Here is a 19,619-nt window from a genome sequence, read left to right on the forward strand (position 1 = left end):
TGTGAGTTTATGAGCCATTTTTGACTGAACTTTGTGTATTTGAAGTTTGTGAAGAAGAGAAGAAGCTTGGAGTCTCAGAAGGAAGCTAGTAGATACAGAAACAACTTCTCATCCTCTTCATTTCCTGCCGGGGAGTCGTTAGAGCAGCTGTCAGAGATTCCTCACTCGAGATTTCAGCAGTCAGCTTTGTGAGGTGAGTTTCCTTCAGTAGGAACGGGTCTACGACACCAAGGTCGGCCCGTATATGTGATATGTTTAGTAGCTAAGTGTGGGCGGGGCCCGTATCTCATAGATAGCACGATATGGTACAGATTTATATGCTTCGTTATACTTGTTGTCTGTGTGATACTTGTATGTTATTTTCATGACTAGCCGAGTGTGGGCGGGGCTCGTATCTCCTAGTAGCTGAGTGTGGGCGGGGCCCGTATCTCATAGTAGCTGAGTGTGGGCGGGGCCTGTATCTCATAGTAGCTGAGTGTGGGCGGGGCCCGTATCTCATGGTAGCTGAGTGTGGGCGGGGCCCGTAACTCATTGAGTGTGAGCGGGGCCCATATCTCCTAGTTGCATGTTATGTATATGGTATGTGGTAGTTTGGGGAGACTCACTAATCTTTGTGCTTACAATTTACGGTTTTGGTTTCAGGTACTTCCGATAGCAAGGGGAAGAGCTCGGGATGATTGCGATGCACACATCATTTGTTTAGCTTGGGATGTTTTCACTCTGATATGTTAGATATTTATGATATTTTGAGATACATGATCTATGGTTTTATATGATGTTTGGATAATTATGGTTTAATCAATGATTTAAAATGAAAATTTTGGACCGTATTTTTGGGATGTTTCATGTTGGTATCAGAGCCTTGGTTTGAGGGATTCGGGCACACTCCCCGGTGTGTCTGAACTCAAACTAAGGACTTGGTATGAAATTTTTCAAAGAAAAATCATTTTTATAAAAAGAATTTTGAAAAGAGAAAAAGAACTTTTGGAAAGAAAAAAGGGTGTGGTGCATGCAATCAGCCGAGCTCAAGTAAGTACTCCCAAATTACCCATACAAGTTTACGTTATGATATGTTTATGAGAACTGCATGCTAGATTAGGGCTAAGGATCTAGGAAGGATGCATTATATGCCTGTTGTATGTGTATCAGCTTTATGAACTGCATTCTAGTACAAATTAGTTAGTGATATGATGGCCTGATTAGGATATGCTTGATTATGTTTACTCGATGCTCGAATGCTGCTTGCTTTGTGCTTTTAGGAGTTCTAGTTATCTTTAATCAACTAGTAAACGAATATGTTAAGTTACATATTGCAAGGATTAAATAATTTCAGAAGGTTAGGTTTAGCTCTATTTCGCAGCTCTCGTTTGAGTCTAACCGTTGTAGGGTAGGACCTCTCATTCAAAGAATTATCTAGTCATAGTGATATGTAATGGTATTCACAAGCTAGTTAGGGGGAGATAGCAGAGACTTCTTATGCAGCTGATGGTGGAGAGTGGGTTGGTGATTACCCTAGGGCAAGCCTAAGATGAGATTAGCAGCAGTAGCAGTAGAAGGGATTTGGTGGAGTCAAGGCAGTTCTTGAGGAAAGTACGGATAGATGTGGAAGGTAGTATGGGCCCGTACTACTGAAAGCAGAGGATCCGTACTCGAATCAAGGGAGGCTGAGACGAACCCAGGGAATTTGTAGCGTGTGAGATCCCTCGAGTTATGATGAGCATTCTGATGTTTGTTATGGTGTATTTTCAGTATGGTGACGCTACGCACTAGGCCAGTCGGCAGTTCAGGTGCCGGTGAGGGATCAGACTCGGGCTCTGGAGCCGGGCAGCTAGATGAGCAGACGAGAGAGTTCATTTCGTCTGAGGTCACGTGCAGTATTCTGGATCAGACTCCTGTGATCTTCGGCACGATCAAGGAGGGTATTTTAGAGCTTTTGGATGAGAGACTGAGTGCATTCCGCACCGAGGTGGCGGCCATGATGGGGTCGCGCACACTGACATTCAGGGAGTTCAGGGCTTGTGGATCTCCCGATTACCATGGGGCTCGGGACCCCATTGCTAGCACTAGATGGTTGGCTGATGTCGCCAACGCGTTCCGTACGAGCCGATGTCCCGAGGGGGACAAGGTCCGACTTGCGTCCTGTCTTCTGAAGGACAGGGCACATGACTAGTGGGAGGAGGTCGGGCATGCCATTGGTGATGATGCAGCTCTTGATGCTATGACTTGGAGTGACATCTCGGCCAGGTTCAGGGCTGAGTTTGCACCTGTTATTGAGGTGCAACAGCTTGCTAGGGAGTTTCAGGATCTCCAGCAGACGACTGAGACGGTGACCGAGATCACCGCTATGTTCAGGGAGAGGGCCCTTCTCGTTCCGCAGTACGTGACGGACGAGGAGATGAAAAAGGTCCGATATCATGAGATGTTGCAGAGTGATATCCGCCAATTTGTGAGCCGATCCAGCTGCAAAATTTTGGAGGATATGATTGCTAGGGCTCGTGAGAGAGAGATCGATTTAGAGATGGAGAGGAAGAGGAAGCCAGAGGCGGTGTCTGGCGTTGAGGGCTCGGGCAAAAGCCCAAGGTAGATTCTCGAGGGAAGGGCCAGCAGGGCCGAGGCCGTTGCGGAAAGTGCGGTAGGATGAACGGGGGCACGTGCAGGGCGGGTAGTTCGAGTTGCTTCAAGTGCGGCCGAACTGGACATGTCAGCAGGGATGGTACTGCTACCACTACCACCACAATATCTGATCTGATTTGCTTTTAGTGCAATCAAAGGGGCGACAAGAGGTCCTAGTGTCCAAGTTTAGCAGCATCAGGGAAGGTGGCGGCACCCGCTCCTGCTACATTGAGGATTACAGTCGGTCGTCAGAGCCGGACAGATGTGCCAGTGGCGAAGAGCAGAGCCTTACAGTTGACAGCAGAGGAGGCACATGCAGCCTCTAATGTCGTTACAGGTATGTACCTTCTCCTTATCTCTTTATGTATTTTGATTATTGCTTATGTTTATGTGTTTCATTATAGGAAAGTTCCTTGTGAACGATATATCTGCTCTAGTATTGTTTGATCCGGGGGCTACCCGATCTTTTGTGTCGCTCTCGCTGAGCAAGCAATTTGTTGGAGCTTCGGGAGAGCTAGACTGTCTACTGGACATAGAGATAGCAGATGATAGTACCGTTCGGGTTGACAGAGTTCATGAAGGGTGTACACTGTAGTTGTTCGATGAGCAGTTTTCAGTGGATTTGGTCCTCATTCCCCTGAGAGGAAATAAGGTTATAGTTGGTGTGGACTGGTTGAGTCCCAACGAAGCAGTGATCGATTACGAGCAACAGCTAGTGAGAGTTAGGACTCCTAGTGGGGGAGGATTAGTGATTCAGGGCGAGAGGCCGCAGGGTGGACCTATCCTATGTTCAGCCAAGAGAGCGAGACGCTACCTTCAGCATGGTTGCGCAGGTTATGTCGCGTATGTTGTGGATACCCGAGATAAGGGTAAGGCGACAACGAATGATGTACCGATAGTGCGAGAGTATCCCGACGTGTTCCCAGAGGATTTGCCTGGGATACCTCCGGAGAGGCAGGTTGAGTTCAGGATTGACCTAGTTCCTGGTGCGGCTCCGATAGCCAAGGCACCATATCGGTTGGCTCCTCTCGAGATGAAGGAGTTGTCTACGCAACTGCAAGAGCTGCTAGACAAGGAATTTATCAGGCCGAGTCGTTCGCCATGGGGAGCCCCGATCCTGTTTGTGAAGAAGAAGGTGTTGGGTTTTGAGCATTCTAACACTTCCTAAGTGTACATGCAACCCTAATAAACCTTGGATCTATGTTTGTCTTTTGTTGATTGCTGATTCCTTGGAGTTTGAGAGCCAAGCACCAATAATGTAAATGCCTCAAATGGAAATCACAAATCACCACAAACTTGGAAAATATATGAGAGAGTATACTAACACTTAGAAATCGGCCACCACTATTACACACACACTCTAGGGTCTTATTTCATGCAACATGAGCTTGTTTATATAGTGTGCATGGTTAGGGTGAAACCCTAATAACCCATGTCTTTTCCTTTCCAAGGATCCATGGGTTAAAAGCTCCATGGATCATCCATGGACTTCCATATAAGCTTAGCCCATTAACAAATGAGTATTAGAAGCACCATTTTAGAGAGTATACAACCTTATCCAACAGTCTCCCACTTGGATAAGTCTAATAACTGTATTTGCCTATATGACTTCAGGAACCAACCGGCAATCGTAGCTCTCGAAAACTCTGTTGAACTATGAAGCGCCATTTTAGATAAGTGATCATATAATCCTCTGTTCTCATGACATCAGCCGGAAAAATACATGGAACAACGTTGTACTTTTTGTCCAGCAGTTTGTTTCCCGATTTTCGATTTGTTTGACAAAGAACTAAATTGAACACATCAATTAGGTTCTGACCGGGCCCGGTACATTGGTCAAAACAAAATCATCGAGGGGCCCAAATATCGCTTCTAATCCTCCAAGGACTAAAAGGAACAGATAAACTTCGACTCATATACTTGTTTCTACTACTTGTTGAATTATACACAAAGGCACGTTTTATAACATCAAGTTACTGATGCGTTTACGTGCAATCAATGCACAACCAACTCATAGGTAACAACTCATATCTCTAGGTTTGAAGACTTATATGATATTACCGTCTCACGATCACTCGATATAAATTCCATGAAGTGATACAAGTGAGCGTGGGTTAATTCCAATACTCATAACTTATGAGTACTCATGAATGTTGTAGCAACCATTGCTATGTCTAAACACGTTTAGCCATCTACAAACTCGATTCATGACAATCTTAATTCATACCTACTTCCAACATATGAACGACTGTGGAGTGTTTAAATAACTTAGTCATTCGGAAAGAATAACCTAGCTATTCTGGAAGTCAAAACATGCAAAGTGAAACACAATAATAATCGAATCCAATATGGTCTCAGAACCCTTTTGAATATAAATAAAACCACCTTTTATTTATCACCATATTGATTACATATTATTCATTGTATAATGTTTCAAATAATCAACTTAATACTTGAACAAAAACAACAGTCGTCCCATGCTCCTAGCATGTACACTTTGTTTTTCTAAACAATAGTTATGCCATACTCCAAGTATGCACACTATGTTTGTCTATGATCTTTACTTTGTGAAATAAATCAATTGAACATGATTCCAATGATGCTCATTTCACAATCCCAAATCCTTATTGTAAATGTAAGAATTCCTAATTCCTACCATTTACCAAAAAAAACTGTTAGATTTTAAACTTATATGCACTGATCCTCTCGTAATGGTTATGCACAAGGTCACCAAAACCTTGTCATCAATCATTACAGAGGATTCCAAAGGAGATCAACTCTATGGAAACGAACTCTCATATTCAAAGTACATTGCTTTGAACATCCTTCTTGCATAAAAGTTTCTAACTTTCTCATAGATTCTTAATATCCAACTCCCAATATGGAAAATTTCCATATTCCTATTTTGATTATCATATCTGAACAAGAGCTACCTCTTTTCAGAATATATCCATATGGTCCTTCCAAAATTTAACACTATACTTCCAACTGTCCCTGAGCAACCAATCTTTGGTGAGCCTTAGATAGTCCTCGACAATTGCTTAATCATTTTAGTCTTATCCAATTCTAGACTTTTCCCTTCTTAATGCTCTGAGCATTTGGAAAATTTAGAAAGGATGAATATTATAGCACATGTGACCGATCCTATACCCGAAGCATATGGGACACGATTCACGATGTCTCACATAAAGACCTGATACCGGATCAGTCTTTTGCTACAATATTTTTTTTATTTTCCATGTTTTCAAAAATCGACTATGAAGAGGGATGTCGTGATCATAATCGAATTTGAGAACGCAATATATATAGAATTTCCTTATGTTGAACCATTCCAACATAAAATTCATATATATATATATATATCCTTGACTAAAGATGATTAAAACTCAATCTAAGCTTTTAGAATTGAAATGAAGTATAATTTCCTCTCCCTTAATTATAGCAAAACAACTTTTTCAACCCCTACAACTTTGCGAAACTTTTGTTTTTCTATAATTAACATTGCTAACTTGCAACACTAAACATAATAATCATGCTCCCACTAACATGATGATTATCAGCATAACACTTATGCTCCCACTAGCTCTGACATATTTCCAGAAATCAGCTGGACTTCTGAAATTTAGATTCGTACACCCTTTCTTAGATAGCTCACATGTGTGTCTAAACAATTTCCAGAACTATGAAAAGGGATGCCGTAATCATAGTCTTAATTGTTTAGACCTTTGCCATTTCTCACAAGTCCATGTTAGTGTGCCGGTTAACCACACACGCTCCACTAACGACTTTGAGAATGCAAACATCACAATTGCTATCTACTTAAAATCTTCTTAGTGAAAGCATTTCCTCACCATCATTTTCATGAATCGGAGAGAAACCTTATGACACTTAGATTTTATGGTGTATGAGTTCCTATCCATGTGAATTTGTCAAAACCATAATCACAAGACAAGGTTAGTAACAAATTCAGCCTTACATGGATTGAACTTGTTCAATCTTAATTTCTTGTCATCTGGTAGCACAAGGCCCACCAATGCTTCCAAGCTGTTATGCACACAGTTTAGAACTAACATAACTCATATGCATAGTTAACTTAATAGGAATAGACACAGAAACAAGAATTATGTCAACTTAATAGGTTTCAAACCTTAAGTCGTGTGCTAGTGATAAAACTCAGGTTTTACTCTTGATATCTTGAAATCCTTTCAGGATCTTAAAGACTCCCACTGTCCTCTTGACATATAAGTTTCCCTTGTCAAGAACCATTCCTTGACAAAACAAATATTCAAGGGATAGTGCAGATTCTTATCAAGATAAACACTTCACACAATTGGTCTTAGTTGGTCTTTGTCTTATCCAAGACATCACAACTTACCAATTTCAAATGTACAGGAGTAGAAAACATTTTACACTACATTTGATAAGTGTTTTAAACCTTACTTTATGTCACTCAATGTTACAATCTTGGATTATGACTCTAAGAGTTGTTTTGGAACGAAGTATGATCCATCTTCTTGATTTTAACCATTCCAACAATTCATGACCCCTCATCTTAGTCATAACAATCCACTAAGATGTCCTTAGAGTATGAATTTGTGATATGGTTTCATAATCATTAAGATGATCATAAAAACATGTATGATCCATCTTTTTGATTTTAACCATTCCAACAATTCATGACCCCTCATCTTAGTCATAACAATGCACTAAGATGTCCTTAGAGTATGAATTTGTGATATGGTTTCATAATCATTAAGATGATCATAAAAACATGATACTAAAGTACTCTCCCATCTTTTCAGATTTGAGAAACTTTTATCTTTCTGCCAAATTTGATTCTTCTCATCCGTTCTGCCATGCATTGAAACTTTTCCAATGTTACAGAATTATACTTAACCTTATAAGTATAACCATATTTACTAATCTTTAGTAAATCATGACGAATTGATCTTTGTGGTGGACCTTGACCAGCACACACCCAGTGTGCCTAATTCCTTAGTCCTTCAATTGACTCACATATGCATGTGATCAATGAATTAGTCTCAATTTTACAAAGATGAAAATTCTCATTCATCATACAATACAACTTGTATGATTCCAAGTTTCTGTCTAACTGAAGCTTGGGTGATGAGAACCTTTCCTCATTTGGTAAATTCAGACACTACTACATATGAGAGAATCAAACTCATATTTCCAATATTACTAGAAACATACAAACATCAATTTTCCATAAATGCCATTGTAAGGGGATATAATATAAAATAAACTAAACAAAACTTTTATTTCTTTATTAAAATGCGGAAAAATATTCCTTACAATGCAACTTTAAATGAAAACTATGCTATTACATATTTCTTAGCAATCTATCATAACTTTTAAGTAGTGGCTCAAAAATCTGATCCTCGAACCATGCGATAGAAATCCATCTTCGTGATCAGATTCAACACACTCTTCTTTTGACCTTCCTTTTGCTCGATCCTGCTAAACATCAAGATGCAACCTAGTCACATCATGTAATAAGAATCAACAATTAGGAACTTTAACAAAGTTAGATAGTGGACTTACCTGAAGCCGAGTCAAACATTTTGTCTCTACTTGCTTTCAAATATTTCAGGTATTCAGGGCAGCTTCGCTTCCAATGTCCCTTCTCATGACAATAAAAACATATAGACTCTTTGGGAATGGTACACGAGACAATCACAGACTTAGCCTTTCCCTTTACCTTTTAGTCAACCGGGTTGACCAAGGCTGATCCCCTTCCATTGGGACGAGAAAGCTTTTCTGGACTTCCAATGTTACCATTGTTCATGTCCATGGAAGTTTGAGAAATAGATTTTCCATCAATATTTGCTTGACCATTGCGCCAAATCATTGCTGATTCAGCAGCAACAAGCAAATAAGAAAGATCTATTAGGGTTATGTCGGGATCTGTCATATGGTAGTCTTTAATAAACTCACTATATGACTCAGGAAGTGACTGAAGAACCCAGTCAACAGCGAACTTCCTTGAAATAACAGCACCCAACATTCTCAACCTGTCTATGTGTGACTTCATTCCTAAGACATGAGTGCACACATGTCTTCCATCTTTATGTTTCATTTCTAGTAGAGCTTGAGTGATCTTGAACCTTTCAAGTCTTCGGGCTTGTGGGTCAGGGAGAATAAATGGAGGAGGTGGGGGGAGTGAAGCATGATGTTGAGGGACATCATCTTCAGGAGGAAAGCTTGTTTCAAGCGATTTGGGAAGATCATAGTTGTCTGAACCAGACATCTACAATGGGAGAAAATCAAGTTAGTTGATTCAAGTCCTTAATATAACACCCAATATGAAATATTAAGGCTAGGACCCAACACAATATTTTATAACTTGGAAGAGGGATGCCGTAATCCAAGCTATAAAATATTTGAAGGTAGGTGAATGACGATTCACCAATTTCCACCATGAAAAACGAAATAATTTATTAGGTTTTAATTGGATTTGAAACTCCTAGATCTTTTGAGATTCATTGAACTTTTCAATGGCATGTTTCAATCTCGATTGTGCCCTTCAAGTTTTGTGACTGGGATGCCGAGGATCACAAAACAAGGTGTGAATAACCATGCAAACTCACTTGGTACCCTTAATATTATCACCTAATCTATGTGCCGGTTAACCACACACGCTCCACCGATCTATGATAAACATTAAGTCACCCTTCGTGATCCTTACTAGTCCAAGTTAGTGTGCCGGTTAACCACACACGCTCCACCAACGACTTGGTAAGGTACAAAGTGTGAATTTCATGGGTTAGCACCATATTCACATTTTCCTAAAGTAACTAAGATTGGGAATTAAAATATTTAGTTACTTTATAATAATCATTATACTTTTAATGAGGATTTAAAGTCATTGTCCTACCCGTTCGGCTAACGACCCTCCACCGATCAAGGAAGCGGTGGGTGAGAGTGGACACCCATTAAGCTGCCATTTTATAGGCAACAACCTTATACCCCCCTTATAGACCGGCTTCGTGAATGAGGCCTACTAACGGTAGAACGACTTATTATTATACATATATATAATAATTAACCATTAATGTTATAAATAGTATAAGTGTTGAATTTTAACTATTAAAACTCTAAGGGTTGGAATTAAAGTTTATTAAAGTGTGTGAAACTTTACAAATTCCAAAACTTGAGGGCAAGTTTTGTAACTATCCAAAACTTTTCATTTCATAACTTATGAATTAAAGGTTCATAAAAATGAAGACTCTTCATTTTTATGTAACTTATGTGTTTAAATGTGTATTTAAAAGAAGTGACCTTTGGATATCCATAACTTGAGGACAAATTATGGACTCCATTAAAACACATAAATGATCAAGAATTAATCCAAAACAATTCAGCAAATAATTCCTATCATCTTCTAAATTCATAAGAACATGAACATGATCATCAAAGTTTCAAGAATTATATGAACACATACAAAGCATGAAATTTTGATATAAGCTATTGTAAATGGATTAGAACTACCATTACACCAACTAAAACAAGTTTTAAAACACCAAAACAGTTTAGGGTAATGTTTCTAGTCCATTTCCAGCAGCAAAAGTCAAAAATCTGCATTCTGAGGCTCCTACTCGCCGAGTGCACGAACCTACTCGGCGAGTAGGATGAGTTTACACATGAACTCGGCGAGTCCCCCCATAGACTCGGCGAGTTCATCAGTCAGACAGCAAAAAATCGACTTTTTATCACCATTTTGCATCAAGTATCAAACAAACAAGCCTAGGCTCTGATACCACTGTTGGGTTTTGAGCATTCTAACACTTCCTAAGTGTACATGCAACCCTAATAAACCTTGGATCTATGTTTGTCTTTTGTTGATTGCTGATTCCTTGGAGTTTGAGAGCCAAGCACCAATAATGTGAATGCCTCAAATGGAAATCACAAATCACCACAAACTTGGAAAATGTATGAGAGAGTATACTAACACTTAGAAATCGGCCACCACTATTACACACACACTCTAGGGTCTTATTTCATGCAACATGAGCTTGTTTATATAGTGTGCATGGTTAGGGTGAAACCCTAATAACCCATGTCTTTTCCTTTCCAAGGATCCATGGGTTGAAAGCTCCATGGATCATCCATGGACTTCCATATAAGCTTAGCCCATTAACAAATGAGTATTAGCCCACACCATATAAATATAATAGCCCATGATTTAATTAGTCTTCCTTTTAATCACTAAATTAATTCATAATTAATTCAAGATTAAAACTAATTAAATAACATGACTTTATATTAATATTATAACTTATAATATATTAATAAATCGTAAGTATACAATTCTCATAAAATTATCCATAAACAGTTTGGGTGAAGTGCAACCCAAATGGACCATGCCGGGTCGGGTCAAGTATATACCAAATAAGTTATGGACTTAGACACCTTATCCAACAGAAGGACGGGTCACATCGGATGTGCATAGACTACCGGGAGCTGAATAAGGTAACGGTGAAGAACTGTTATCCCCTCCTGAGGATTGATGATTTGTTTGACCAGCTAGAGGGTGCATCTTGGTTCTCCAAGATTGATCTGCGATCGGGTTATCATCAGATGCGAGTCAGAGACGAGGATGTACTAAAGACAATTTTCATGACTAGCTATGGTCACTATGAGTTCGTGGTGATGCCGTTTGGGCTCACCAACGCTCCAGCCGCGTTCATGGACCTCATGAACCGCGTGTGCAGTCCGATGTTGGACCGATCTGTGATAGTCTTCATAGATGACATCTTGGTTTACTCCAAGACTTAGGAGCAACATGAGGAGAACCTGAGGGAGGTGCTGGAGACATTGAGAAGGGAGAGACTTTTCACAAAGTTCTCCAAGTGTGAGTTCTGGTTGCGCGAGGTGCAGTTTCTGGGGAACCTTGTCAACCAAAAGGGTATTCTGGTCGAACCGGCCAAGATAGATTCCGTGATGCAGTGGGAAGTTCCGAGGTCTCCATCTGAGATTCAGAGTTTTCTTGGTCTAGCGGGTTATTACCGGAGATTCATCCAGGATTTCTCCAAGATCGATGTTCCTTTGACCTGACTGACCAAGAAGTCGGTGACATTCCGCTGGGGGCCTGAGCATCAAGCAGCCTTCGAGACTCGCAGACAGCGGTTATGTGAGGCACCGATTTTGACTTTGCCGGAGGGCGTCAATGACTTCGTGGTTTACTGTGATGCTTCCATCACGGGCATGGGTGCAATGTTGATGCAGCGGGGTCACGTGATAGCCTACGCTTCGAGGCAGCTGAAGCCTCACGAGGCTAACTATCCGACGCATGATTTAGAGCTGGGGGTTGTGGTTTTCGTCCTCAAGATTTGGCAACATTAACTCTATGGGGTCCGTTTTACCATTTACACGGACCACAAGAGTTTGAGGTACCTCATGGATCAGCCGAATCTGAACATGAGGCATCGTCGGTGGTTAGATGTGGTGAAGGATTACAACTGTGAGATCCTTTACCACCCGGGCAAGGCCAATGCGGTGGCTGATTCTCTCAGCCGCAAGGCAGCGACAGATCCGATTCAAGATATATGTTTGAGGATGACAGTGATTACTCCATTACTGGAGCAAATTAGAGAGGCGCAGGTTGAGGGCCTGAAGGAAGAGCGCCAGAAGTGCGAGCGGATCGTAGGCTGGGTGGCCACATTTGATTACGACAGCCGATGGTTGTTGACCCTGCATGGGAGGGTCTGGGTTCCATACTGGGGAAGAGTACGATGGGTTCCGATGGATGAGGCCCACAAGTCGAGGTTCTCCATCCATCCAGGGGCGACGAAGATGTATCAGGATCTTCGCCTTGATTACTGGTGGCCCTGCATGAAGCGGGACGTAGCATGGTATATAGAGCGGTTCTTGACCTGAAGGAAGGTCAAGGCCGAGCACCAGAGACCATACGGAAACAGCCGCTAGACATTCCCGTGTGGAAATGGGAGGATATCACCATGGATTTCATCACCAAGCTTCCCAGGACCACACGTGGAGTAGATTTGATATGGGTCATCGTGAATCGGTTGACCAAGAGTGCTTATTTTATCCTGATCCAGTAGAGTATATCAGCCGAGAAGCTGGCCGAGATCTATGTGCGTGAGATAGTGGCACGACATGGAGTGCCTGTCTTGGTGGTGTCAGACCGAGATGTCCGTTTCACTTCTAGATTCTGGAAGCGGTTTCACGACGAGATGGGTACTCGTCTCCACTTCAGCACCACTTTCCACCCTCTGATGGATGGACAGAGCAAGAGGACGATTCAGACTCTCGAGGACATGCTACGCGCATGTGTACTGGATTTCGGTGGTAGTTGGGATACGTATCTTCTGTTAGCGGAATTTTCGTATAACAACGGCTACCACGCTAGCATAGATCGTCCTCCCTTCAAGATGCTCTACGGGAGGAAGTGTAGGACCCCAATCTGTTGGGGCGAGGTCGGTCAGAGAGTCATGGGGAGTACTGAAGTAGTACTCAAGACTACTGAGAGGATCCAACAGGTTCAGATCACGCTCCAGACCGCTCAGAGTCGGATCACGACGTTCAGACTTGGAGTTTCTGGTGGGCAACATGGTCCTCCTGAAGGTGTCACCTTGGAAAGGTGTCATCTGGTTCAGGAAGCGGGGCAAGCTGGGCCCCATATACATCGGTCCTTTCAGGGTTATAGCCCGGGTGGGCAAGGTGGCGTATCGATTGGATGTTCCACCAGAGCTCAGCTAGATCCACATAACTTTTCATGTTTCCCAGTTGTGGAAGTGCTTAGTGGATGACTCAATGATTGTGCCCCTAGAGGATAATCATGCTGATGAAAGCATGAATTACATCGAGAGACCGGTAGTTATTCTCGACAAGAAGACAAAGGAGCTAAGGAACAAGAGGGTTGTGCTAGTAAAGGTTCAGTGGCAGCACCGCAAGGGCTCAGAGTGGACTTGGGAGCCCGAGGAGGAAATGAGGGAGCACTACCCAGAGTTGTTTCGCGACGCAACAGACTTCGAGGACGAAGTCTAAGACAAGTGGGGGAGAATTGTAACACCCTATTCTTGGTACGCGTTTAATTATAATTTATTCATTTTTGAAGAGCTACTCGACGAGTTGGGAGCCCCAGACTCGTCGAGTAGAAACGAGATTAGACGCGGGATCTTAATCCACCTACTCGACGAGTTGAGAGCCTCGACTCGGCGAGTAGGTTTTCCAGAATGAAACCCTAATTTCAGGGTTTTGCACCCTATTTAAGCATCTTAATCCCCACTTTATGGCCTCATTTCCAGCCTCCGAGTCCCAAACCCTAATCCACGAAACCTTAGAGCCTTTTGTGAGTTTATGAGCCATTTTTTAGTGAACTTTGTGTATTTGAAGCTTGTGAAGAAGAGAATAAGCTTGGAGTCTCAGAAGGAAGCTAGTAGATCCAGAAACAACTTCTCATAGTAGCTAAGTGTGGGAGGGGCTCGTATCTCATAGTAGTTGAGTGTGGGCGGGGCCCGTATCTCATGGTAGCTGAGTGTAGGTGGGGCCCATATCTCATTGATTGTGGGTGGGGCCCGTATCTCCTAGTTGCATGTTATGTATATGGTATGTGGTAGTTTTGGGAGACTCACTAAGTTTCGTGCTTACAATTTACAGTTTTGGTTTCAGGTACTTCTGATAGCAAGGGGAAGAGCTCGGGATGATTGCGATGCACACATCTATGTTTAGCCTGGGATGTTTTCACTCTGATATGTTAGACAAATATTTATGATATTTTGAGATAAATGATCTATGGTTTTTTATGATGTTTGGATAATTATGGTTTTATCAATGATTTAAAATGAAAATTTTTGACCGTATTTTTGGGATGTTTCATAGAGATAGCAATAGATAACACAATGCGAATTGTGATTGGTTTTGTTACCGGGCTGAAAGTATCAAAGTAATTCTTCCCTAACACTAACTTGTACCTCATGTGCAATGACAGAAATTGAGATTGCAAGCACATCCATAGTTATGTTCTCTGTAAACAACTTCTTCCAAAAAGATATGAAGCTGAATTTTATGCTCTCTCCAAATCTACATTATGATAAACTCCCCAAATAGCTTCCATCTTTAATATCTGAATATTAACATCAACTCTTAACATGATTATCATGAAGATTAACATCCATCAATTGGATGTCAGATGACTATAAACTCTAAAAACTCAATAGAAGAAACAATGAAACATGTTAAATGTGATTCGAGCATTTAGATCATGTTCATGGAGCATATGGAGCACATGGAACTCAATGGAGCACTTGGGGTTCATGAAGCATGTGACAAAGGAACGAATCATCTGAGAAAGGAATGGATCGTCTGACAAAGGAATGGATCAATTGCAAAAGGAACGGATTGTATAGAAGGGGGTTTGGAGCACCTGGAAGAGGTTTGGAGCACCTGGGAGTGATATGGATCAACAAGGGAACCTTGTTGCACCATATGTTGAAGTGATAGGCCAATAAGGACGCTGTTGTGCCAAGGGTATTCCTTCTTGCGCCATGAGAATCCCTCTTGTACCATGGGGTACTCCTGTTGAGCCACAGAGTATGCTCTTGCGCCATGCATAGCCTTGTTGTGCCATGTATGTTCCTGCTGTGCTAAGGTGGTGTTGTTGCTCCAATCTTGATGTTCTTGTGCCACACTTAAAGCATGTTGCGTCATCCATTCACTTGTTGCGCCATCATGGTGCAAGTTGTACCATCTTGGTCCTTTATGAGCAAAGTATGCTATGAAGTCCTCTATGATGCTCAAGATCATTCAAGGATGCTCAAAAGTTGGTATTGCTCAAGGATTACACCATGTTGTGCCACCATGATGGATGTTGGGCCATTAGTGTTCATGATGCGCCACTTATACATCATGATGCTCCAATATGGCACAAGATGCTCCATCATGTGTGTTGCTGATACTCATGGATTGTATGACATGGAAGAATGTTCCAGAAAATGTTGCATGAAGGAATATGATTGGTGGTCACCATTCATAGGCCCACGGGCCAATGGGCATGGCCCATTAGGTTTTTAGGTCTGATCCCTCAAGTATAAATAGGGATGCATGCAGAGTCATTTGAGGTGTCTTGTGTCTTGTATCTTATATCCTTAGTGAGTAGGACGATTATCTGGTGAATTGTACTTATAACCTCTGTTTGAGAAATTTTAAATAAAGAATACTCCCCTCCTACCCATGGACGTAGGTCACATTGACTGAACCACGTAAATACTATGTCTTTGTGTGCTTATAGTTTTGCTTGTTATCCGCGTTACTTCCAAACAAGGGTCATCAGAACTTAGCAAGTGGCATCAGATTTGTTTTGAGTCTTGACAAGTATCGCCTGTTTTCCCTAACAAGTGGTATCAGAGCTGCAGTTGGTGTTCTGTTGATTGAAGATGCACCTAGGTCCCCGAATTTTCTTTCTTGTCCGGAATAGAACCAACTTGAGTTCCGGGGACAGCTAGCTTATTGGTCCACTGCCTCCTCAGCTAAACAAGAACGCAAGAAAGACTTTGGCATCTCACAAGTTCGATTTGGAGAAGTTCAATGGTTCGAATGATTTCACTTTGTGGAAGGTGAAGATGAAGGCTATCTAGTTCAACAAGGATATGCAACGACACTGGAAGGAGAAGCGAACCTGCCAAAGGACATGGTGGATGAAAGGAAGGTGGATATTCTTGAAAGAGGGCATAGCGCTATTCTGTTGAGTTGGACAGACAAAGTACTGAGAGAGGTCATGGATCAAACGAGTGTTGATGGGATTTGGGAGAAATTGTGTGACAAGTATCAAACCAATTCTCTAACGAATAGGCTATACCATAAGCAACGTTTGTATACTCTTACGATGTTAGAAAGAACCCAAGTGAAGGATCATTTGGACAACTTCAATAGGATTATCTTGGATTTACAAGGTGTGAATGTAAAGATTGAAGATGAAGATCAAACACTTATCCTTTTATGTTCACTGCTAAATTCTTATGAGAATTTCGTTGATATCATGTTGTATGGTAGGACAACGATCATTGTGAATGATGTGAAGGATTCTTTGATGTCCAAGGAACTGAAAAGAAAAGTTTTAGTTGGAGAAGAAGTTTCCAGTTTCGGTTTGTTCACAGGCAGAGGAAGAACATCGGATAGAGGTGGAGGTAACATAGGGAAGTCAAGTTCCGAATCAAAAGGCAACATTAAATGTTATAACTGCAAGGAAAAGCGGCACTTCATTAGGGATTGTCCATTGCTGAAGAAAGGGAATAATGGTGTTGGACCAAGCAACAACAATGATGCTGTGGTCCAAGGAAATTCTGATGAAGGGGATAATGGTGAAGTTTTGACAGTTTGTACATCTAGTTTTGCTGATGCCTATCATATGACATGCAATCATGACTGGTTCGACTCCTTCAAATAATGGAATGGCATAGTCAAGATGGGTGATGATTGGATGAGCAGTATTAAGGGTAGTGGCACAATGTAGATCAAGATGCATAATGGTATGCTCAGAAAACTGGATTGTTGGTTCGTCCCAGAGCTTCAGAAGAATTTGATTTCTCTTGGCACTTTGGTGAAGGATGGATTGAAGTATTCTGGAGAGGGTGACTGGTTAAGAGTCTCCAAGGGTTCTCTTGTAGTTATGAAGGGAAGGATGAATCCTCATGGGATTTATATTATGGTTGGTTGTACGATTGGGGGAACGGTGACTGTATCCCAATCCTTGGATCAATATGATGATGAAAGAATGATGTGGTATTATAAGTTGGGACATGTGAGCAAGAAGAGGTTGTTTGGTGGAGATGCAACTGGAAAAGATAAACCTGGTGAAGCTTGTGTTCAAGAGATACAAAGCAGAGTGAAGTTCAGTTCGGTTCAACACTCAAGCAAGGAGATTCTCGAGTGTGTTCACTCAGATCTAGGCGGTCCCTCTCCTGTGAAGTCTCATGGTGGATGTTAATACTTTGTGACTTTTATCGACGATTACTCAAGGAAGACCTGGGTGTATTTTATGAAGACAAATGATGAAGATGGAGTGTTTGTGCGGTTCAAGGAGTGGAATACGATAGTTGAGAAACAGACCGGGAACCATGTCAGGTCACTTAGAACAGAAAATAGGTTGGAGTTATGCAAGGCTTCGTTTGACAACTTCTGCAAATCAGAAGGTACAGTGAGGCATCACACTGTACAGCTAACACCACAACTGAGCAGAGTGTCAGAACAAATGAACCAAACACTGGTGGAGCATGCGATTATCTGCTGATTTATCAGAGCAATTATGGGTGGAAGTAGTCAACACTGCTTGCTATCTGGCGAATAGATCTCCATCAACTGCAATTGATTGTAAGACTCCTCAAGAGGTGTGGTCTGGGAAACCTTCTGATAACACTGGTTTACGAATTTTTGGATGCTCTGCTTATGCTCGTGTGAATGATGGTAAAATAGAGCGCAGGGAAATGAAGTGCATATTTCTAGGATATGCATCTGGAGGGAAAGGTCATCATTTGTGGTGTACAGAAGATCAAAATCCAAAAATCGTTATTAGAAGAGATGTGACCTTTGAATCTGCTATGTGTAACTAGAGAGGAGATGGTACAAGTATTGCGGGAAACGATCAGGATGATAGCCAGAATGTGGAGTTTGGAACAGAAACCCCACACAGTTTTGTGATAAATGAGGAACAATACGGTGACATGGAACAACATAGACATGAGGAATCCCTTGTTCAACCCAGGGAAGAAGTGTCTGGTGATGCGGATGTCGCGAAAATCAATTTGAAGAAGCTTCTAGAGAATGAGTTTGTGATGAACGATTTAGGAGCTGAAAAGAAGATAACAAGGATGGAGATTCGGAGTTATATAAGAGATGTAACAACCCATTATTTCGACTCTATGTAATAGTATATATCAATAATAAAGAGAAATTTTTGTATACTATGTGCATTTACATAATTGACCCTAAAAAATGAAATGTTAACCAAACTTGTTTGGGATGAATATAGTGGTAGAAATCATGTCAAGGATTCCAAAAATATAAAGAACGCCCAAATCCGAGTCATAACAAAGAAATAATGACCTATCGAAAATCCGCGATAAAACCGACAAAACACTGTTTAACGTAAAAAGTGAGTTTTCAATAAAATGCTTTTTAGCCTTAACTATCTAAATGAAAGTTATAGTATACGTTAAACCGAGAACATCCATAAAAGAACATCTGAATCTGACTTCGAATAAAAAAGTTATGATTTTTCTAAGTTTCGACACAGCAGTACACAGCCCGAAACTCGAAGTTTAGATCGAACAATTTCTGGCCAAAACAACCTAAACGAGAATCGGAGATTTTATCAAAAGAAATCCAACGGTAAAAAGACAGACGAAAACGGACGTCGGATGAAGAAGTTTTGAATTTTTAACGGACTTTTTCTTTCCCGACCTGTTAAAAATATAACTTTAAAAATAAACTCAAAATTAGCCAACGGAGTCTAAACGAAAGTTGTAGAGCATGGTCTCACCTACGCGTGGATATAAAGAACGTCAAAAACAGAGTTCGTATGCAAAAGATATGAATTTTTGAAGTTTGGAAAAAGGAAGTACGCCCAGCGTACTCGGAAGCAAGGCCTCAGATTGTCCACGTCGCCTCTTTCTTCACATGCGACACGCATCTCGTTGAATCGACACGTCCGAAGACAGGTGGCCACTACGCCCAGCGTACGTAAAGATTACGCCCAACATAATGGGACTAGCCTCGACGCGTGCCTCGTAGCTTCACCACGTCCGAAGGTCGGATAAGGCTCGAACTAGTACACCCCGCGTACAAGATGTACGCCCAGCATACTAAGGTTTTTGGTAGTACGCCCAGCGTACACGAACATTACGCCCAACGTAATGAGGGCCAGAACCCTCCTATAAATAGGATGCGAGACCTACGGGTTTTGTTTAGAATTTCCAAAACCTCACTCCACTTAAACACTCTTTTAAGCTCTTCTTAACCCTCCGAAG

General features: G+C 41.5%; 1 protein-coding gene across 1 annotated transcript; it reads left to right on the top strand.

The window, feature by feature from the left end:
- Positions 1–17,113: 17,113 nt before the first annotated feature.
- On the top strand, positions 17,114–17,581 carry LOC145163451 (putative mitochondrial protein AtMg00300). The gene has a single exon (XM_079082293.1). It carries the CDS (start codon positions 17,114–17,116, stop codon positions 17,579–17,581), a length of 468 nt encoding a protein of 155 aa, XP_078938419.1.
- The last annotated feature ends 2,038 nt before the right edge of the window (positions 17,582–19,619 follow it).

This window comes from Lactuca virosa, chromosome 3 (genome assembly GCF_052849685.1).
Source record: "Lactuca virosa cultivar CGN04683 chromosome 3, Lactuca_virosa_CGN04683_v6, whole genome shotgun sequence".
NCBI lineage: Eukaryota > Viridiplantae > Streptophyta > Magnoliopsida > Asterales > Asteraceae > Lactuca > Lactuca virosa.